The following is a 22,569-nucleotide window of genomic DNA, read 5'->3' as shown; positions in this document are numbered from 1 at the left end:
TTATTTAACATAGAGACATAAGATTCTTAGCAATTTACTCATCTTACTCCTGACAAGAAACAAATAACTGTATGTGTCTATATGGTGCTATACCTTTGACATCATAGTACTCATAGTTGGTGGATTTTTCTTCATAATAGATGAGCATTTAGGACGACACTAGCCTTCCCTCATAGTGTACTGCTATGTCACTACCTAATCACCTACATACAGTTCCACCATGTAGTTGCATTCATTAAGCACTCCAGCTGAAGGCCTCCGTCTCCTCCCTGTTAGTCTCCGCCCTGCAGGGGGGAGAAAACGCTCAGCTTCCGCTCTACTGGTCCTGCTGGAAGCGAGAGTGCGACTATGATGTCTACCTGTCCCTGCCTGTGTACCTGTGCCGGCGGGCCGGAGGCCTGCGCTCAGGTAAAAGGATGCCCTCCGATAACTCTCTGACCAGGGCACCAGTGTCTGGAATGCCCCCCTTCAGAGTCTGCATTCTTCATCATGTCGCATCCTTTTTCTAGCTGGCAGCACATTTCCTCCCCGATCCCTTTAACTTGTCGATTGGCCTTGATCGCTTCTCTTTGGATGTGGTATATAGGAGCCGCATGAGCTGATAATGAGCGTGCTTTATGTGTTTGAGAGACAACTTCTGTGTGAGTGAGTGCGAGTGCAGTTCAGTGTGTTTGTCATGTGGATGAGGGAGAGCCTTCAGCGGGTTCCAGCTGCGGCCTGCGGTGCATCAAATGAATTTTATAGCTCTAATCCACTTCGCTTCTGCTCAACTGGGATGGATGGAGGGGGTGGTTGAATGTTTGGGTGGGTGGAGGGGCAGTAGGGTTCTAACATACGGGCTTGACTTATTTTAGAGGCGAAGAAGTAATCTGCGCTGTAGCCTACTGCATGTTTCAAGTCTGTCAGCACTGTTCTCTAGTAGCACGGCTATGCTTTTAACACTGAGCTGTTCTACAGAGTTTCAAGAACAATGTAGCAAATAGACATATCTGCATGTTCATAATTGGAAGGTTTGCATTTGAGCTTCTTGCGCTACACTCTGCTAATAAATAAGTTTTCATGGCAGGTTTAGAATCCGGCTGTGAAGAGCATGTAGGCTTACGTCTGCTTTGTCCCTGTGACCCGGAGCACATGCTGCACACTGGTCCCTGTGTGCCTTTATAGCCCAGTCATGTGATCCGACTCACCGTATGTGTGCCATAATGCTCAGTCAGACATGTAATCCCAGTTTTGTTCATATGCGTTCTGTCATGTCCGGGTGCATAATACATGTATGACTGATGCTTATGCACTCGTGTCACAGAGGCAAACTAGACTGAAAAATAAGGCACTCGCTAGCTGCTCATTCATGTATAAGATGCAGCTATTTTTGCTTCTGCAGGATATGGTTGGATCAGCTGTTTTTCTATTCGCAGGTGACTTCATCCAAGCCACAGGGGGCGCCAGTCTCGTGCCGGCCAAGCCCTCTCCTCCGATGCCCCCTAAGAGGACCACCCCGGTCACCAAACGCAACACAGAGGACTCGGCTTCAAACCAACCCATCAACCCCTCACCGCTGTCTCTGGAGGACCACAGCAGCCTCCCTGTGGGCTTCCAGCTGCCTCCCCCGCCTCCCTCCCCTCCCCTGCCGACTCACATACCCCCCTCCCCACCCCGGCAGCACATACACACCCACCACCTGCACCATCAGCACTCCTACCCCCACCCGCTGCCCCAACCCATACCCATGCTGTTCGACCCTCCGAGCCCGACCAACGAGTCTCCCCAGCGCCCGGCTCCTGTACCGCTGCACATCATGATCCAGCGGGCCCTGTCCAGCCCCGGTCCAGCCCAACCGCATCCAGACGGGTTACAGCGGGCGCACACTTTGCTTTTTGAAACCCCTCCGGAGTACCAAGGAGATCGTGGTCGCCCCCTGCCTGTCAGCATCCAACCACTAAAACTGTGAGTTTTTTTTGCACATAACATTTTATCAAGACAAAATCCCAACTCAGTGCAGTCAGAACAAGGTTACCTGACATAGAGGGAAGCTGCAGAAGTCACTCGTCTTTGTGTAGGATTTCTTTCTACATGAGATCCAGCGTTTCATGTGACCTTGAGCAGCCTTCGCATCCATTTTCGAAGCTTTGTACTTGATTCCTTTCAAAGCTGGAGACAGTCTCACCCTGATCACTGTAAAGTCTGGTATAGCTAGAAGACTGAGGGTGCTTCCTGGTTACAATACAGTATTAAATGCTGGAGGCTGTATACATACATTCTCGTTTTCACTGTGGGCTCATTTTTCGCTGCAATATCGACTCCTGCACCTCCATGGAAACAGAAGGCTAGAAGAGTGGACATATTTTGTACAGAATGACAAAGTCAAAATTGCATAAATCATTAAAAAGTTAATAAAATAGTCGCTGTACATGCTATAGCTTTTTTACTTTTTAAATTTTTCCTTTGTTTCCTTTCTGCTCTGTGTAAACGCGTCCTAACCTGGCAATAGCCAGATTAATAATTGTGTAGTACTTGGTAGTACTCCACAATATCAATCTGGGACCGCTCCATGGAAATCCGTTCGGAGGAAAGAGGCACGGATTGGACAATGCAACAGTATGTCCCGCCTCTGACAGGTTTGTTTTTAGCCAATCGCGGGATCTTCACAACGAGCGGAGCCAATTGGTAGATTAAACTCTTACCAAAACCCGTAAGTAAAAAAGCACAAACATCTTTACCATCCAGAAATGTGCAAAGCGCCTCTCGTTGTTCTTCCTTCAAAGAAGCGATAGGAGATTCAGCTAAAACTGACTTAATAGCAGCATCTACACGATCGTTGTCCTCCGTTGCCATGTTTGTTTTGATCTACTGGCGCTTGGTGTCGTCTTCACACCCGGTTATCCCGCCCCACACACGAATACTGCTGCGTGATTGGCCCGTGCCAACTTGGCTCTGTATGAACAGTGAAGGCTGGAGCGGTACAAGATGGTTTCTTGAGAGATTTGTGAACTCACAAATATCGTGAGGAATCAACTTGCTGGAAAGGTTAAACGCGTCCTGCAGTTCAAACGAAGTTCACGATTTTTATTTTTTATGTCATTTCACTATTGGTTCCATCTGTTCACTGAATGGTTTATGTTTGCACCAAAGAGCATGTAAAGTTTTAGAATAGGATTAAAGCAAACAGTTTATTTGCAGCGTGCAGAGTAAAGTAATTCTAATTAAATATCACAACTTTAAACTCAGATTTGGCTATTTTTTTTTTCCCACTAAACCAAGACTCTCACGTGATTAGTTCAAGGACCGTCAAAAATTAAAAATCACTGCATTCTTCCAGTTATTACTCTGATTATACCGTTTTGGAGATTTAAATAAATAAAATGTCTTTCAAGCCCACCAACAGGCTTATATGTTCAGAGAGTTAAGTGCAAAAATTTGTTAAATAAATACAACTGTTTTAAATATATTAATAATGCTTATGTGTATATTTGTATTCCTTTTCTGTTAGATCTGAAGACGACTACTCAGAGGAGGAAGAGGAAGAAGAGGACGACGAGGAAGAGGAGGAGTATGACGGGGAGATCCCACAGCCGGAGCTGGAGCCTCGGAGTCGCCGGTGTTTGGTCGGTGACGCCGGCATTTGCGTCATCCCGGGAGGAAACAGTAGTGAGGAGGAGGAAGACGAAGAGGATGAGGATGAGGAAGGAGAGCACGACATGCGTGGGGAAGACAGCGACTCGGACGGTCCTGATATTCGAAAAGATGAAGACTCAGATGAGGATGAGGAGGATGAGCCCCCACTGAGTAAGCAAGATCACGTTCAAATGATAAGTGTATCTGAACCCCAAGCAGTTATTAGGTTACATTTCTTTCTTTTTTTTCCTGCTCCTGTCACATTTTTACTCAATGTGTGTTCATTTTGTACTAAAATATAAATAAATACCATTTTGGAAAAAAGACAATCATGAATAGAAGGACAGAGAACCAAGAAACTAATTTTGTGCAACAATAAAAGACGAATATTTTTCATTATTTATGATGACTACAGATATTTTACTACTTATTATTTTTGTTTGTTACCCTGCTTGTCTCCCATCTGCTCTGTGGAAACACTGCCTGCATTTCAGCCGATTATTCACTAAACTTTTGTGACTGTTGATTGCAGACGAATCCCTCGTGGTTCCTTGATTTCACTTGTGTTCCCAGAATTTTTTTTTTCTTTTTACAGATCAACTCTTTACATAGAACATGTAAAATAAAGTGATTCTTTTCAAATAGCACTGTTTTAGGCTTTGATTCTGTAAATTTTGTGGATGAAACCGAAAGATATACACCACCAGTCAAAAATTTGGACACATCTTCTCATTCATTGATTTTTATTTAACTATTTTGTACACTGTAGATTAATACTGAAGACATCAAAAGTACAAAAAAATACATGTGGAATTACGTTGTAAACAAAAAAGTGCCAATCTTCAATGTTAATCTACAATGTAGAAAATAATACAAATAAATAAAAGACATTGAATGAGATGGTGTGTCCAAACTTCTGACTGCTAGTGTGTATGATAAGTTCAAGTACTGTAGGAAAGGAGAAAATCCAAACATTTCTTTCTATTATTACAGTTTTTGGCTATGATAAATGGTGTCATTTTAGTGATTTCTTTTTTTTGAAAGATGCCTTTCGGATCTTTTTGGTGGGTTCTGGATTCCAGCCAGTCTGCTCTTTCGACTCCTTCACGCCTGACCGTACGTCTCTGCTTGGCTTCTGTCCAGGTGCTCTGGCCAGTCGGGTGAAGAGGAAGGACACCCTGGCTCTGAAGCTCAGCAGCCGCCCCTCGGCCCCCGACAGGGACAGGTTCACCCAGGACAGGTGCAGCAGAGACGACCAGCCTCCGGGACAGACGGGCCTCACCTGGCAGAGCAGGGAGCAGTGGGAGGCCATTCGCACTCAGATCGGCACTGCGCTCACAAGGTAACAGCAGCTTTGTCACTTCCTTTTGTTTGGTTTAAACTGACAACGGTGAAGCTGCATTTCCTGAAGAATCATTTCTTAGATCTTTGTCCTACTTATTACCTGAACGACAAGGTGATGAAATTGTGTAAAAATAGTTCTTCTTTTTTCCTTCTTCTTCTTCTTTTCCCACTTCAGGCGACTCAGCCAGAGACCCACTGCTGAAGAACTCGAACAAAGAAACATCCTTCAGCGTTAGTATCGGATCTTTCTTTTCAATTTCTGCACTAAAGAATGCTACCAGTGAAAAGGAGGGATGCTGCTTTGAATCAGCTGCTCCTTGACTTGTTTGGACTAATTTGCCTCTGGGTTTTGGCAGAAGTACTCCCCACTCCTTGGTCTGATGCTTCTGTGTATGAACGATAAAGCCACATTTTCTTATTCTAGCCACGTCTTTGCGTTTCTGACAGTAATTTCCACATGCATTAACAGCAGCAAGAGGTTTCACCTGAAAAGGTTACTTGAAACACTGATTATGTCTAATTTTGGAAGCTGCTTTTCTTTCACTCTACCTTTTCCTGCACATCAAAACCAAGCTTTCATAGCCGAGTCTAATTTAAGCTCTGTTGTTCTTTCCCTGTCCTCGTTCTTTCTGCAGCCAAAAATCAGGCTGACAGACAAGCTGAGGTTCGAGAGATCAAGCGGCGGCTGACCAGAAAGGTGAAGCAACACATCTACTACAGACATCCAAGTGTCAGATCATGTATTTGCCGGATATTAACCTGGCATTAAAAATCTGCTTCTTGTAGCTGAGTCAAAGACCCACAGTTGCAGAACTACAGGCAAGAAAAATCTTGCGATTCCATGAGTATGTGGAAGTAACAGACGCCCAGGACTATGACAGGAGGGCAGATAAGCCGTGGACCAAGCTGACTCCAGCTGACAAGGTATTCAGTTCGGTTTTTAGGCTTTATTGGTACAACAACATTCACATACAGTATGACAAAAGGAGAAAACAAGATGTCCAGAACATTGTTACAAGCACAAAGAACATTTGTATGAAATAATAATAATCTCCAGAAAACCTCATTAAGACGCCTAACAAATTCCCCTGGAGTGAATGATGTTTCACAATAAATGAGCATCATGTGTGATGTTTTCTTTTTAAGTTCACATCTAACGGAAATATATGTTTTTTTTGTTTTGCCTAGGCCGCCATCCGGAAGGAGCTCAATGATTATAAGAGCACTGAAATGGAGGTTCATGAAGAGAGCAGAATTTACACGAGGTACACCTTCATTATTTCAAATTTGACTATATAACTCTTCAGATTACAGACTTGGCTTTCATTCAGGTACTGTACTCGAATACAGTTTTGAGGTACCTGAACTTCGCTTGAGTGTTTAGATATTCTACTGCTTTATACTTCTGCAAATTGCTACATTTCACAGTGAAATATACATTTGGTTTGCAGCTGTAGGTACTTTTTCACCTGAAACCGGGAGCTTTTAAGGAAAAAAAGATATTTAAACATTAAACCTGCGGTGAGAGGCCCACATTCATCATTCCTAAGAGGAATTGTATTCTGACTCCTTAAAATTGTTGCATTGCAACTTTCTGATGGTCAAAGAAGGTAAAATATTCATGCAAAGAAGACAAATATTTCAATAAGGTCCTGAAGAAGAAGAACATACACTACTGTTCAAAAGTTTGTGGTCACTCAGACAATTTCATATTTTCCATGAAAACTACCATATTTATCCATGTGCTATCATCACTGCACAAGGGTTTTCTAATCATCAGTTAGCCTTTCAACACCATTAGCTAACACAATGTAGCATTAGGACACAGCAGTGATGGCTGCTGGAAATGTTCCTCTGTACCCCTATGGAGATATTCCATTAAAAATCAGCCGTTTCCAGCTAGAATAATCATTTACCACTGAAGCAATTTTAAGACTGGATTTCTGATTAATTTAATGTTATCTTCATTTTAAAAAAAACTGCTTTTCTTTCAGAAAATAAGGACATTTTAAGTGGCCCCAAACTTTTAAACGGTAGTGTATTTGTGTAAATATTTCATACACCCTATAAATTTATGTGCCGCTCTTAGAATAAACACTGTAACTGTATCTTCACTTTGCTGCTAATGCATTAATCCATTATAGCCTTAAGATAAAACTTGAAATGCCAGTCATAAAAGACAAAGGAGTGTTTTGACTTTTATTATGTTAAATATGTCTTGTTTTTGCTGTTTCTGTACTTAATGCAGTGTCATGGTACTTTGACATGACTGGCAATAATTGCAGTTTAATACTACAACAAACGCTGCTTGTGTTAAAAATGCAACATAACAGCAACCAACGTATCCGTTCAGCACTCGAACGACATCGTGTTGCTTCAATAGATGATTACATTTCTGAGCAACGTTCTGCATATATTTGCATACACTTGCATACCTTACGGCGTGCATTCCTTAACACCTAAAGCCAACGAGTTCGATACGCGAAAGGCTGATGTGTTGGGTTGAAAAATATGTGCTAACTGATGAGCTAATTAGGCTAATTGACAGATAAGTGATTATTCTTGTTAAAACAAATTCACTGCGAGATACGTCGTAGCAACCTGATATTTGTACCACAGGTATGGTCAGATGGATTCTATCTGATTAGGGTTTCAGTAGGCCTTGCAGCATAAATTAGCATACTAATTAAAAGAAACTGATGCTTTCAAACTTTAGTCACCATTTTAATGACTGTTATTGCCGTGAGCATGTACACCCTTCAGCCACAACATTAAGTGAAGTGAGTAACACTGATTATCTCATTAAAGTGGCACCTGTTAGTGGGTGGAGGTATTCTAATATTTTGATGAGTTTGAAGCTGATAAAAATGGACGAGAATAGGAATCTGAGATCCACAGAAGAGCTGCAAGCTCAAATTGTTGACTAACCTTAATGCTGGCCATTATAGAAAGGTGTCAGAGCATTGCAGCTTGTTGTTTTTGTGCCCATGCTCACCCTTATCCACCGGTGAAAGCCCCTACAACGAACACATAAGCATCAGAACTGTACTTTGGAAAACAGAAGAAGATGGTCTCACTTGATGAATTGGGTTTACTTTTATTGTATTAAAAAAACCAACTGTGATTCAGGGATACAATTTATATGACACATAGGATGTGAAGTTTTGGTGCCACAGGAAACCTTTACAAGTCTTGTGGAGCCCACATCTACATCATATTAGGCAGGTGGTTTATGATATTGTGGCAGATCGGTGAGTATTCTGTTGTCGTGCTGGTGCTTCTTTTTCCATTATCTGATTTCATGGTGCACACAGTCTGAGTAATTTCTCACACACCTGCAGGGCGCTGCAAAAGGAGTTCATTAAGGCTACTCTGCCACTGTTTCAGTAATGCATCTGTTTCATTTTCATTTGCTCTCAGAGGCCTGCCTTTGTAATAAACACAACGCATTTTCTGCGAGCGCTTCCCAAGAAAAGCTGCTCTCTGTTTCACTTAATGTGGATTAGCGGCAGCGGAGGTTTACATTAGCGGCGGCTTTGATCCGGCGAGGAGCGAGAACAGTAAACACTGAGGCTCGTATCGGTGAGATTAAGTCAAAAACTGCAACACTCGATTACATGCGGTTATTGTGTCCAATGAATTCCTCGTGCATGTGAAGCCAATTTAAATCCTGTGCTGGAGCTGAGCATTCCACCACTAACAGTGAAACCAGTATATACAGATTTAATTACAAATCTATAAATACACTGAGTGACTATAACTGGAAAAAAGAGGGTCCTGTAAATGGTATTAAAAAGTCAATTAAAAGCTTAAGCATTGCCTCATGAGATCTCTCTGTTTTTGTTTCAGGTTCCACCGGCCTTAGCGTCCCAACTGGAGGATAAGGAAGCACTTAAGATCTCCGTGGCAAGAAGCTGCTCCCTCTGCAGACGCATCACATCGCCCCTCCTTACCAGAATGTACTGTACAGATTATCAGGGAAAGCCTGGAATTGACTCGCTTCTCGCTTGCCCTCCATCGCCCTCTCACTGCATTGCTTTCACTTAACTGAGGTGGTGGTTGGTGGCTGGTGGTGGTGGATGAGGACCAGATGCAGTATTTCTCCCAGACGACAGGGGGATCCACGTGCCAATGAAGCGGAGAAGACGGCAGAGGGCCGACGGGGCTGACTCTGGCTCTGCCGTGGTGTGGTACCCCTCAGGGACTCTGATCTAGTTGCAACCTTTAACGCGGCCTCATTCTGTGTTGCCTTTTTTCCGCCTCTTAAACTGTAAATAGAAACGCTAACTCATCTCGTAACAGCATACAATGATAACGGTAATAATAATGATGATAATACTTCACACAGTAATAATAAGATAATAGAGGCTGCATCAGGAGCGAGCTGGAGGGTGAAGACTGCGATATTCTGTTTTAGGACTCTCTGGGATATTGTGTGTTTTGTATTAATTGTGTACAGACTGCTATTGTGATACCATAGAATGAAACTGGGAAAGATCTAATTGCAAAATATTCTGTAATGCACAAGACGTTTTATATTGTAATTTTGATCACATGAGTAGTGACAGTTTTTATTTAAGCCTTTTTTTCATTGTTTTTTTTTTTTTTTTTTTGGCTTGCCTGTATTTGTGGTTGTGATGTGAGGTGGCCTTTTAAGCATCCAGCTAGTTATTAGAGGTGCCGGTCAGGAGGCTGTTGGTGTTTTTTTCTTTTTTTTAAGTGTGCCAACATACCTAAAGGACTATAGGATTCTGGTTTTTCATATCACCGATTTGTGCAATCCACTGCATGAGCCAACACACAATCCAGCGCCGTCGGAGCTGGATAATCTCTCTTCATTTATACTTTTTTATGAGTTTTTGTACTTCCCTTTAACGATCGAACATGCAATGCATTCTGTAGCCATTTTGAATAAGGTCATGCCGATAGCGTCTATACTAAGAGTTTAATGTGAGTTGGTGTTGAGTGTAGATCAGGGATTTATCAAAAAGTCTGAAAATGTATAAACGGTCGACAGGGAGTCAATTTGGCTGGAAAACCTTTGAAACTGCAGAAGTGTTTTATCTTGTATTGTTGTCTGGCCAGTAGCTTACAGGGTTCTCTATGCTGTGTACAGGTCGATATAGGTTTAACTGATGCTTCTGTATATCTTGTCTTCCTTTCATTTGAAAAGAAATTTTAAATATAAAAGTATGATAGGTTGCTATTTTTTTAAGCACGAATATTAGTTTATGATTAAAATGCTACAAGAATGGGAATATGAAAGTTTTTGTGTAAAACTAAGTTCATTTTTAATTGAATGTGGAACTGTATGAGCTGACGGTTTTCTTTGTAATTGTAAATAGTCACATCTGGATCTAATTAAAAAACATATAATTCCTTGAACCTCCTGTGAAATGACTCTGCGCCGGGCTCTTTATTCAAAAGACCTGTTTTGTGTAATGCTTGTGTTCGGGTGGAGATTTGTAGGGAGATTTTAATCTAGCACCTCCAAAGTAAGAATATAGGTTTGCAGCAACACCTGGTGGCAGGTTTATTTTTTTATCATTGCTAGAAGCTAAACCTGGACATTATTTGTATATATATACTACTGTTCAAAGGTTTTGTGGTGATCCAGGCAATTTTATGTTTTCCATGAAAACTCACACCTATTTTCATGTGTTAACTTAATTGCACATGGGTTTTCTAATAATGAATTAGCTTTTCAACACCATTAGCTAACACAATGTAGCATTAGAACACAGGAGTGGTGGTTGCTGGAAATGTTCCTCTGTACCCCTATGGACATATTCATTAAAAATCAGCCATTTCCAGCAAGAATATTCTTTTTGCCACATCAACAATTTCTAGACTGTATTTCTGATTCATTTAATGTTATCTTCATTGGAAAAAACCCCTTTTCTATCAAAAATAAGGACATTTCTAAGTGACCCCAAACTTTTGAACAGTAGTGTAGATGAGCATATGTCTGTAAAGTCCTTAGAATGAAACACTTTTTGTCCAAATTCACATCCCTTCTGCTTGTTTGAATTGCTCTCTAAATATTAATCTCCATAACCTGACCATTCCAACAATGCTAGTGCTTTGTTTTGAATTTAGATCAAATTCAATCAGAATTACAACTCAGGAACACGTTATTGCATACATATGCTGGACATCTAATACATCATTTGCCTGGTTTTCCACCTCTGTCAGTGGACTACTGTATGTAAACTCTTCAGTGAATAAAATAAAGGCAAATAATTTTGCTGGCACTATGCACATTTTTTTGTTTTGTTTTACAAAGTTTTATGTTGGACTGCATAGTATCCTAGTGGTTAGTACTTTTGCCTTGCAGCAAGAAGATCCATGGTTCAAATCTCGGGGTGGGTCTGGGATCTTTCTGCATGGAGTTTGCATGTTCTCCCTGTGCATGCGTGGGTTTTCTCCGGGCACTCCGGCTTCCTCCCACAGTCCAAAAATATGCTGAGGTTAATTGGTAACTCCAAATTGCCCGTAGGTGTGAAGGCGAGTGTGGTTGCTTGTCTGTATATGTAGCCCTGTGACAGACTGGTGACCTGTCCAGGGTGTCCCCTGCCTTCGCCCGAGTCAGCTGGGATAGGCTCCAGCACCCCCGCGACCCTAGTGAGGATAAAGTGGTGTATAGAGAATGGATGGAAATTTCTATGTCACGCAGCATCCCATCATCAGTTCTGATATTGCCAGATTCCAGACATTGTCCATTACACAGTTCTGAAAAAAATATCTCAACTTCCAGCTTCTGATGGTGAAATACATGTCAGACCATAACCATTTCATAGGATGAAACATTTTTCTCATGATATAATGGCTAATATGTTTAAAACAAGCAAATAAAAAAGCCTGCAACTATTATCATATCAAATGATGAAAGATCTGGACAGCCTGGGCAATAAAATATGTAACATGAATAGCTATACCTTATATTGATGAGGATAAGAGCTTATTTGATGGCTTGTTGTTTGGACATGTACCGAGGAGGGATAATGAATATATTTGCAGAAAGATGCTGAGTTTTTTCGCTGTGGCAACCCCTGAAGGGAAAAGCTGAAAGGGAAAAGAAGAAGATTTGATGGGTTGTTGCTGTAAAGTGAGGATGTTGTATTGCTGCAGCTGCATAAAGACCAGAAAAAAGACAAAGCGTATTTACAGACTGTTGAGCAACATTAAAATATAGATTGATATAATGAGGAAAACCAGCATTCACAGATCATGACACATAGACAAGTACATGGGTGTGCACAGTGCTCGGCTGAAGGGAAGTAAAATGTGACCAAAAACAAAAAACAATAAATATTTATAGCTTTGAACCCATATTTTACTGAGCAATTACAGATAGGGGGTCTCCTAAATTATCTCTACAGTGATAAACCTCCATAAACATTGAGCTGCAGCTCTGGGTGTTACTGTCCCTTTAAGGAGGCGGAGCTTCTGCAGCCTCCAAAGAACGTGACGTCTCGCGTGTGGTGAAGACCGGGAAAGGGCGCTGCTCGTTCACTTCTGGCCAAACTACAAACTTCTACATATCTCAGGTCAGTAAATTATCTCCTCCCGAACTGTCCGTTACGGTAAAACAACGAATAAAGCACACTACGCTGCTGGTGTGTGCACAGGAAATGTAATAAATTATGTTGCTGTGGTTCATTCATTCCCAAATGTCACGCTAACACCGCTAGCTAGCTAGCTGCCGCTGGCTAGCAAACAGTTAGCTTGTTTCATACGGAGTAGCTTTACTTTGATGGAATCCACTTCACAACAGTTCACTTAGAAAGCATGTCTTTTGCTCACTGCTTTCTCAGTGTTTTAGCAGCTAGTTGTGTCAGCTTTGTTTTGATTTACAAAATATAAACTGAAGCTCAGCCTTGTACAGCGAGCTAACTCTAAATGTTAGCAAGGACACATGGGTGCTGCCAACGTGAGATCACGCAGCTTAATTTAAACTAAATTATCACCCTGACCGCACTCTCCAGACATCTCAGTAGCACATCTTAGCGTCTGTCTTACAGTCTGAAGGTGTCACTGAGAGCTAAGCTTGAGTCCAATTTAAACAGTTGTGCCCTCTTATTTGTGGACGTTAGTTTCATGTCAGCATGGCAGCACAACTGTCTCTGAGCTGAGAGAACCTGACACTGTGCCAGCCATTGAAATGAGCCTTCGACAGCTGTTCAACCACAGCAACTACTAGTTAAGGTTAAGACTAAAATAAAGGCTGTTTGTGCCTGGCTATCCACGTGGGCTGTTGGTAGACAGTAGTGCTGTCCCCTCAGACTTTTCAGGGCTGATACCCTTAGAGATTTGCGTGGGTTTAGAAGTGGGATGAATGTGGGCCTGGAGTGAACTGTGTACCAAAAAAATGCCATATTTTGACAGATATTGTGATATAAATCACAATTTTAGTGGTAATGGATTTTTTTTGCAAATATTTTCCACAGAAGCACATATGAAACTACAACAAAGAGTTGATTTGTGCTGTGGTCTTACCAAACAAGCAATTCCCCATATGTGTGGAAGATATGATTTGCTGGCTGGGGTGTGTCTCATCGTTAATCGACATGCTGTGGCACGTTTTGCAATTTGATGTTAGTCACTATGCGTGGGACAACCCGTAACAACCGATATTACAGGTTCAACTGAAAACTTCATTGAAATGCATTTATGTTTTGCATATTCAGTTAAAGAAACTTTTCAATATTTATCCTACATTGTTGATAGGCTACATCACATGTAAATATGTACAAAAAAACAATACCCTTAATCAGAAAAATTCTACCAAAAAGCAGTCACACTGTGCCCATATATCCTCAAATACTAAAATGTGTTTTTTGTTTTGTGTGGTCTATAGATAGAGGTTTTGTGGCATTTAGCAACTATCCTGCTTGTTTGTTTGGGATTTTTTTTCAGTCTTCTTTCACTTCTAAAACTTCAAACTGTTTGGTCATCCTTTAAACATCTGTCATTCGTAGTTTGCACTAAACTTGCCTAATTTGAAGTAGGAATATTCACCAGTGTCTCCTCTTTATGTTCAAAAGTGCTGCTGCCATGCCTTCTAGAAAGACCACCACCAAGAGGAAGTCGGAGACGATTGTGGAGGATGATAAAGACTCCAAGAAAGTAAAAGGTAAATCACTGGCTTTTTGCAAAAAGGGTTGATGGAGGCAAGTAGACTAGATTCATGTATTGGTCGTTGCTTGACCAGATGGAAAAGCAAAATGACGATGTTATCTGACATTATGTAAGTATTTCGAATTTGAAGAATTAAGTTGCTGTTGAAATAGCACTAAGAACACATTCAGAGGAGAAAGGCATTTGTTTGAAGAAATGTCATACTGTTTAAGTATTTTATTATTACCATCTAAGATTAAATTAAATTGCTTGGTATGTAATTGTGGGTGTGTGTGTTTGTACCAGTTTCCCACAGGAGTCATTTGAAAGAGGCCGGTCAGGTTCTTGTCTTGGGCCAGGGTAATGTTGGACAGTTGGGTTTAGGTGAGGATATCATTGAGAGGAAGAAGCCGGCCCTTCTGTCCCTGCCAGAGAAAGCTGTACAAGTGATAGCTGGAGGCATGCACACTGTTTGCCTCAGCGACACTGGCCATGTAGGTGAACATTTGTCATTTATTTCTTTGACAAAATTAACATTGAATGACTAACATCTGGTGACATTTTTACAAAGAAGTTCTATGTGTCAAATGTCTTTTTGTTTGCTTTAGGTTTACAGTTTTGGGTGTAACGACGAAGGGGCTCTTGGCCGGGACACATCAGAGGAGGGGTCTGAGATGGTTCCTGGAAAGGTGACGCTGGATGAGAAGGTGATCCAGGTGTCTGCAGGAGACAGCCACACAGCTGCACTCACTGAGGAAGGAGCGGTGTACATCTGGGGTTCCTTCAGGGTAAGTTACCTGCTTGTTTTCACTGCCTTGTTCTGTTCTTGGAAGTGTGTGTGTGAGAGAGATTTTCCCTGCAGCTAAAGATTTGTGTGGTGTTTTTTTCTTCTGTTACCTTCCTCCATATTAATCTCTTTCATTCTACTTTAAATATTTGTTCTCTCTCAGCAGCTCTGGAAGTCGCTTTTCCTTGCGGGTCCCTTTATAAATTTAGATCCTACATAGATATTATGTTAAATACTGTTCTTGACTCTTGACAGATAATGTCCTGTGGACTATTTAAACACTTAACGCACATTGGCCCAGAGCTTTGAGACTAAGCATATTGATAATTTCCAGGGCTTCTCTGTCTGTACTCAGTATAACATCTAAAGCCTTGCAGACATTTGGAGGTACATTTAAACTAAACGGCTTTTTTTTCTGGACCTGAGGAAGCACCTCATATGTCCTCACATATAAGTGTTATATATGTATCATATGCATTGGATTCAGAAAGTATTCAGACCCCATCATGTTTTGTACACTTCAGTGTGATTTTTAATTTAACATCAATAAATTCCTATTTTTCCTTTCAGTCCATAACCCATAATGAGTGAAGTGAAAAAATGAAATGTTTGCAAGTTAATTAAAAATCAAAAATGGAAATCTCTCTCTCATAAATGTATTAAGACCCTTAATTCAACATTTTATACAAACCACATAGTCTGCCAGAAACTTGAGTGGCATGACTAATGACCAACTAAGCTTCAAGGCACATGTGGAGTCTGTTGTTTGGCTGTGTCAGTTTGCCCTGTACAACATCAGAAAGATCAGACCCTTACTCCTGGTACAGGCTTTCATAATATGATGCATCGACTGATGCATCTCCTTACTGGCAGACCTACCTGCATGCACGGTGAAACCTCTGCAGATGATCCAGAACGCAGCAGCATGTCTGGTTTTCAAACAGCCAAAAACAGCACGTCACCTTGCTGTTCAGATCGCTGCACTGGATTCCGGTTGCTGCCTGCATAAAATTCAAAACTCTCACACTTGCATTCAAAGCTACATTGAAAACAGCTCCCTCCTCTCACGACGCTCGGCCAGTAAAAGGCAGTTGATGCAACCACCACAGCAGGGCCGGTCAGTAGCTAGACTATTCTGCTCTGTGGTTCCCCAGTGGTGGAACGAGTTACCAAACTGTTTGATCTGCAGAGTCACTCTCAGTCTTAAAAAAAAAAAAAAAGACCCAGCTCTTCACTGAACACCTTTGTAGGGCTGGACCCAAATATCCGAATATTCGGCGGTATCCGGATATTAATTTTGGTATCCGAATATTCGCCGCGTTACCGGGCGGAAAGAATATGCAGCGTTACCGTCTTCCTTCGGCCCACATCGGCTCATCTCGTCGTGTGATCACATAAACATATACACATATGTCTATGACATATACACATATGTCTATGTGATCACCCCCTCCTCCCAGATGAAAATATTCGGAGCTCGTCTCTTCCCTTTGCCTTCGGCCCACTTCGACTCATCCCACTGTGTTCGGCTCATCCATTCGTGTTTGTTACCACCACCCGAATGGCCAGATGGCTGCCGACTCTGACGTCACGCTTCACTTCCTTGCATAAACACAAGACAAGATGCGGGAAAAAAAATTGGACCGGGAGACGGATCCGAATATTCAGGCTGTCTCCATCTCCGCCACAAGCCCCCCACCCCCCACCGTCATACGTTACGGAGCGGAACGAATATTCGGATATTCCTCTTTAATAGGGCCCGAATATTCGGAGGCCAGAAACTACTATTCGGGCCAGCCCTACACCTTTGCACTAGACAGACTGCAAAAATAACATAGTAAATGCCTGTTACGTCTTGCACTGCCTGTAGGCACCACGGTCCTATTATCACACTTGAACTTGTTTTTTTTAATGGCTCTTATCCAGGTTGTTTTTACCTGACTAGATCCTTGCTTGTGTTGTATCTGCTCTGGGGCGGCATGGCTCAGTGGGTAGAGTGGCCATCTTGTAACTGGAAGGTTGCCGGTTCGATCTTCGGCCTGTCAAGCTCATGTCGAGGTGTCCCTGAGAAAGACACCGAACCCCTAATTGCTCCTGGTGGGTCGTGGTTAGCGCCTTGCATGGCAGCTTCTGCCATCAGTGTGTGAATATGTGTGTGAATGGGTGAATGTGACGCATCATGTAAGGCACTTTGGATAAAAGCGCTATATAAATGCAACCATTTACTCTCAGATGTACAGCAATTTGCTGCTAAATGAAACTGTAGAATTGTGAAACGTTATTGAAGCAAATGGTACACAACGATTTGCCAGAGTAGATCAGGATCTGAACACTAAATATTTCCTCACTACTGTTATGTATATTTTGAATGTTTTATATGTGCACATCAGGTGAAATTTGACAAATGTCTACAATTTTATCATCTCTGTTGCTGAATTTGATAGTATCTCCACCTCTCTCTTTTTCGTGCTTTTATTCTGTCTGTTTGTATTAACTGTTCACTATATTCTACTGTGTCACCTTTCTAAAAGTCAGCCCACTTTTAATATGCTGAAACCTTGTTTTCAAGGATAACAACGGTGTTATTGGTCTTCTGGAGCCCATGAAAGCATCTGCTGTTCCAGTCAAAGTTCCCATGACAGAACCTGTTGTGAAAATTGCATCTGGTAGGAAAGAGTTTGTCTCAGTGCCATATGTTTTCATTTGTTCACATTATATGAACTTCTAATAGTGTTTTTGTTTAATTTTCATCAATCTCTTAATAGGTAATGATCACCTGGTAATGGTGACACTGGAGGGAAATCTTTACACATCTGGCACAGCAGAGCAGGGCCAGCTGGGAAGAGTGCCGGAGCATTTTTCAAACAGAGGAGGCAGGAAAGGCCTCGGTATGTGGCTTTTTCCTTTTAATGGAATTAAAACATTTTACATGTACAAGAACCTCTGGCTATATAAACAGAATTTTTCTTTCATATATTGTCTGTAATTTGTATTACTGTGAGTTTTTTCCATCTGTCCTCTGTGATTTCAGAGCGACTGCTGGTGCCACAGATGGTAAAAGTCAAAGGGAAAGTCCACTTCATTGATGCCTTCTGTGGGGCCTACTTTACCTTTGCTGTATCGAAAGAGGGGCATATTTATGGATTTGGCCTCTCCAACTATCACCAGCTGGGTCAGTGGGGCTTATCAGTGTTTTTGATATGATGTAAATGATCTGATTTTCTTTAAAGCTTTACCTATACTGATGTTTGATATTGCTTTTTGTCTAGCTGTGTGTCAGTTTCTCACACTCTGCTTCCTGCTAATTGCATCAGACGACATGAGGTAATTGTATGCAACGTTACACTTTTTTTATTTCTTGTTCTCTTTCTTCTAGGCACTAAAAGCATCAGGATGTGTTTTGTCCCAGTAAAACTGACATGTTTCAAGAACTCTACCACCTCCTGGGTGGATTTCTCTGGAGGACAGCATCACACGCTCTGCCTCGACGCTGAAGGTAAGCAGAATGTTTCTGATGCCGACTTACTGTTTGTGGCAGTAGAAGTTAATGGCTTTTGGTTTGCTGACTCTGATAAGCATGCTAATTTAGTCTGACATACAGCTGATGTTGTAAGTCATGTTTTAGCAGTCAAGCGTTGGACCTAAAGCGGCCTTTTCTTACATTTCCTCAACTTTTAGGGCAGACATACAGCCTGGGCAGAGCAGAGTATGGCCGTCTTGGTCTGGGTGAAGGGGCTGAAGAGAAGAGCGAGCCCACACCCGTGATGGGGATGGAGCCGGCGAGAGGGGTGTCATGTGGAGCATCTGTCAGCTATGCAGTCACCAGAGAAGGTGAGAAACAAAGCAAAAGCAGCAGAGGATAAAGCGATCGGTTTCTTTAGTCTTGTATAACTTACTTTAAAGCAGGTGAAGTGCAGGAAATCCTCATACCTTGACAACAGAAGTGGTTGTTTGACAGTGTGTTACGTGTGGCACTTAAGTTCTCCAGTGAATCTTTTCTGTGGTTTAACAGAGGAATTTATTTTTGTTGTATCTGAAATATATATTCTGGAAATTGTACATAAAGTGTGCACAGTGTCCTGTCACAAGTTTTGTATGTACAAGCATCTACCTTAAGCTACTTTGTGACACGATCTGTGACTGTAAAACCGTGACATGTCTGCCATAAATGGTCAATTGTCTGGAAAACTCAGTCATAAGCTGATTTAAATATAGCTTAAGGTACAGTATTAACTACTGTTACAAAATGATTTCTGTTCGCCTTATGTTAGCCTTCTTTACATGGTCCCTTTATATTGTGCAAATTGGAGCTAGAAGTGAACATTTGTAGGTGAAATAAGGTAAAATCTGGCCACCGACCTTAAGTGATGGTCCTAAAATAGCACGAGGACACCAACACTTAAAATGAAGCTTTAATGATCGAAGTCGGCGTACTGCAAAATTTATTGTTTTGTTTTATGATTAAATTTGTCATTGTATGACTGCTACGAGAAACCCACATCTAAACCAACCAGTCAGAATACAACGTACGTGTAATAGCTTGAAATAGCTCAGAATACACCGATTAGCCTTGTAAGTGGTGTCTTTTGTTCAGAATTGAGGAGGAAATGAATGCTGTTTACCGTATTCATGAGCGAGTCAATGCTGTCCTCGCTTCTGGTTCTTGGTGTCAATACTGTGGTCAAAGCTTGTTTTTAGGCAAGTCAGATTTGTGTAGCACATTCTCACACAAAGACAATCCAAAATGCTTCAAATAGTGCCTTAAAATATTTAAAAAGAAAGAAAAATCAGTACCAAAAACATTCGATTTAAAGTCAATATGAAAGTACAGGTTCACTCAACATTGAAGTATCATTTGAACAAAGCTCTCATATGGTATAAATCCATTTTTATTTTGTTTTGTGGTTGTTAAAAGCAGTTAAGATATGACAAGTACTTCTGCTATTCCTCAAAACCCCCCTTGCATCTAATTGCTGTCCCATCTTTAAACGGCAGTAATAATTTGACCAAGTAGCTTCCTCACACCTAACTAGTCAGTAGTTATCTGGTTAAAACTGTGTGCAGTCCTGCACACTACTTTCTCTGTGAGCGAGAATGAACAGCTGCCTCACAGCCCACCAGGTTTGTTTACTTTCTAGAGCTGCTTCTGCTAACTCTGAAATGTCTCAGGCATGAGCAAAGCACATCAGATATTCTGCTGTTGGCTGGAGTGTGAACGCAAGCATATGAGGAGCTGATGGTAATACCACATCAAGAATAGAAAATCTTAGCATGCGGCTAATATTGCCACACAGAGGGAATTTCAGAGACTTTAAGGCTCGTTTGAAACTAATAAACAAGTACTAGAGGGGGTTACTCTGTTTCCTTGTTGATTATTTTTGCTGCACTGCAACGTAAACTCAGTCGGTGTTTAGATCTGTTTATGTCTTTCTGCCCTGTGTATGCACATTAACAGCATTTTATTACAGACCAATTCCCAAAAAAGCTGTTCTCATTTACAGATAATGGTGTCGGATAATGGAATGAGTATAAATTGTGGTTTGCAGCCCATTAACTGTCTACGGAGGAGTCGCTTCATAGCCATTTCTCAATCTGCTGCTCTGCCTCTCTAAACTACAGATTTTTATAACTGCTGCGAAGTCTGGCAAACTCACCATATATGTAAGTTTAGAAACAACAGCTGTGCTGTGACGTTGGTAATACTTCCATGTCAAAGTATCATGCAGAGAGAAAGTTAGAAGCGATAGATTGTCTCTGCGTCGACAGCTGTGTAGCCAGTTGTTTTACTCCTTCCTGTCAGTCACAGACATGGAGGAGGAGGAGGTGTGGACAGCAACAGCTCATTTCAGATGCAAACAGTCTGTTTAGAGCAGTCCTAAAACCAGGGGTTATACAATCATGGTGAGCTGAACCATTATACCATCTTTGCCATGTTTTTTTTAGCTTACAAATCAGAAGACACATTGTGGGGACACGTGAAACTTACATTCATTTGCTGAAAAGAGAGACAGTATGGGACCTTTTTAATGAAAACAATGGAAAAAGCAGCAGTCTTGAACCTCATTCTTTAACAGCTGGGGCATATTTAAGTTCCACGGGGAACAGATTCCAGCAGTGGGCAGCATACTGTCTAAAAGTAATTTCACTGAGTTTAGTTTGAAATCCTGGCCACCACTAACCGACTGGTCTTCACAGATCTCAGAGGAGCAACAGACTGGTACTCCCTAAATATACCTCTGATATATTTTGACCCTTCAGAGACTTACTCAGGATAAGTACAGTCTTAAATTCAGTTCTAGAGTTTGCTGCTTTCCAAGTGTAAGAGCAGATGACATGAGATGATGTCTCTGTCCTCATGTGCTTTTTTTTTATTTATTTTTTTACGTTGTAGTGCAGGAATTCATTGCACTGTGTGACATGCCTCAAACAGGTGTTTCACAGTCAACACAGACTATGAACCAGGATTTTATTAGAGCAGTAACTCGCTGTTCAACAACAAACTTCACCTTGACCGATAGTTGTCGTACAGGTTAAGAGGTGAAAAAGGACTCTCGCTCTTCTCATTTTTGGATGTACTTATTCATGCACACTCCAGGATCGGTGTACGCCTGGGGAATGGGCACCAACCTGCAGCTCGGCACAGGAGAGGAAGCCGACGAGTGGAGCCCCGTGAAGATGACGGGCAAACAGCTGGAGAACCGTACAGTACTGATGGCCTCCAGTGGAGGGCAGCACACAGTCCTTTTAGTCAAAGACAAACAGGAGAGCTGATGTCCTTCACTGATGGAGAGAGATAGGGGAGTATTCGGATCTGCGTCAAGGTGGGGCCTTTTTCAGGGTGCCTAAATCTGGGGACGGGGTTAATCTATATGGCTTCCTGTGCTGAGGTGAGGGTGCATGAAGGTTCAAGGTGGAGGGGAGCTTTATGGTTCAGCCTTTTTTATGGGAGCTCATCTGTTCTTAGCATGAGGAAGTTGTTCATGGAAGTTTTTGGTAGATCATGACAAATGAGAGACTATTTTTTTAAATCTAGTTTTTGATGATGCTTTGAATTCTTTTCATTAAGTCATTTGTATGACTGTCAGATGGCATACGTGATGTTTGAATGCTGACTGCGCATGTACATGAAAGAAATGAGAGTGCAAGTTGTTCAATGATTTTCCCAAACAATAGCGTTTTTAATGTTTTCGTTAAAGCAATAATTTGATTGAGTTTGGTTCAGACAGGACATTTCTACTCGGCGAGTGTAACGTGCGACTACTGTTCATTTTACCTGTTCATGAAATTGCACACAAAGTTGTGACTATTTGGACATTTCCACATCATACTGTACCCTGCATTTTTCTGTCTGAAATAAACTTTTTTTGTAGCTTTTGAAGCCTTTCCTTACTAAAAGTAGCAGTAACATTGTGAGGATAATTGGAATGAATCATACCAACAACTGACTGGTTGCAGCTTGTCAGACATGAGGCTTTGCCATTTTTCTTTGGCTTACATGGTAGGAATCATTCATTTTCACTGGTGGGCAGACAAGTTCAGTGCTCATTTTTCAGCTCTGGAGAATTGATTTCTTAATATAGTCTGACTTTATATAGGGAAAGTGTGCAAGTCATTTTTGTTAATGTGAACATGTGGTGCTTTTTTTATGTGCTCATATTTTTGACCTTGAAACTGCAGTGCACTGATGACAGTCTCAAAAACACAGA

At 41.5% G+C, this 22,569-nt stretch overlaps 2 protein-coding genes across 11 annotated transcripts in view; both read left to right on the top strand.

The window, feature by feature from the left end:
• The window catches only part of phactr4b (phosphatase and actin regulator 4b), a 38,191-nt gene extending 27,838 nt beyond the window's left edge, over positions 1-10,353 (top strand). For 8 of the 10 annotated variants that reach the window (XM_051956834.1, XM_051956829.1, XM_051956828.1 and 5 more), the window contains 9 exons: positions 277-408; positions 1,416-1,944; positions 3,488-3,783; positions 4,756-4,954; positions 5,132-5,187; positions 5,592-5,653; positions 5,743-5,880; positions 6,145-6,221; positions 8,806-10,353. In XM_051956834.1, the coding sequence (XP_051812794.1) occupies positions 277-408; positions 1,416-1,944; positions 3,488-3,783; positions 4,756-4,954; positions 5,132-5,187; positions 5,592-5,653; positions 5,743-5,880; positions 6,145-6,221; positions 8,806-8,821 (1,505 nt within the window). In that variant the 3' untranslated portion in view covers positions 8,822-10,353. The remainder of the gene's footprint in view (positions 1-276; positions 409-1,415; positions 1,945-3,487; positions 3,784-4,755; positions 4,955-5,131; positions 5,188-5,591; positions 5,654-5,742; positions 5,881-6,144; positions 6,222-8,805) is intronic. The other 2 variants (XM_051956836.1, XM_051956835.1) reach the window with 1 other exon arrangement.
• Positions 10,354-12,391: 2,038 nt separating this feature from the next.
• rcc1 (regulator of chromosome condensation 1) lies at positions 12,392-22,237 on the top strand. Its single transcript, XM_022193432.2, has 10 exons — positions 12,392-12,506; positions 14,004-14,092; positions 14,383-14,570; positions 14,685-14,864; positions 17,433-17,529; positions 17,629-17,751; positions 17,895-18,035; positions 18,240-18,359; positions 18,542-18,694; positions 21,459-22,237. Exons 2-10 carry the CDS (start codon positions 14,014-14,016, stop codon positions 21,632-21,634), a joined length of 1,257 nt encoding a protein of 418 aa, XP_022049124.2. The 5' UTR covers positions 12,392-12,506; positions 14,004-14,013; the 3' UTR covers positions 21,635-22,237.
• Positions 22,238-22,569: the final 332 nt, after the last annotated feature.

Source organism: Acanthochromis polyacanthus, chromosome 12, assembly GCF_021347895.1.
Source record: "Acanthochromis polyacanthus isolate Apoly-LR-REF ecotype Palm Island chromosome 12, KAUST_Apoly_ChrSc, whole genome shotgun sequence".
Taxonomy (NCBI): Eukaryota; Metazoa; Chordata; class Actinopteri; family Pomacentridae; genus Acanthochromis; species Acanthochromis polyacanthus.
The sequence above is the reverse complement of the archived record's forward strand: the minus strand, read 5'-3'. Positions and strand labels throughout refer to the sequence as shown.

Coding starts and splice junctions, on each gene's coding strand:
- rcc1 (XM_022193432.2), top strand. CDS start 14,014: ATGCCTTCTAGAAAGACCACCACCAAGAGGAAGTCGGAGACGATTGTG. Junction 17,752..17,894: donor AGGAGGCAGGAAAGGCCTCG/GTATGTGGCTTT, acceptor CTGTGATTTCAG/AGCGACTGCTGGTGCCACAG. Junction 18,695..21,458: donor CTATGCAGTCACCAGAGAAG/GTGAGAAACAAA, acceptor TGCACACTCCAG/GATCGGTGTACGCCTGGGGA.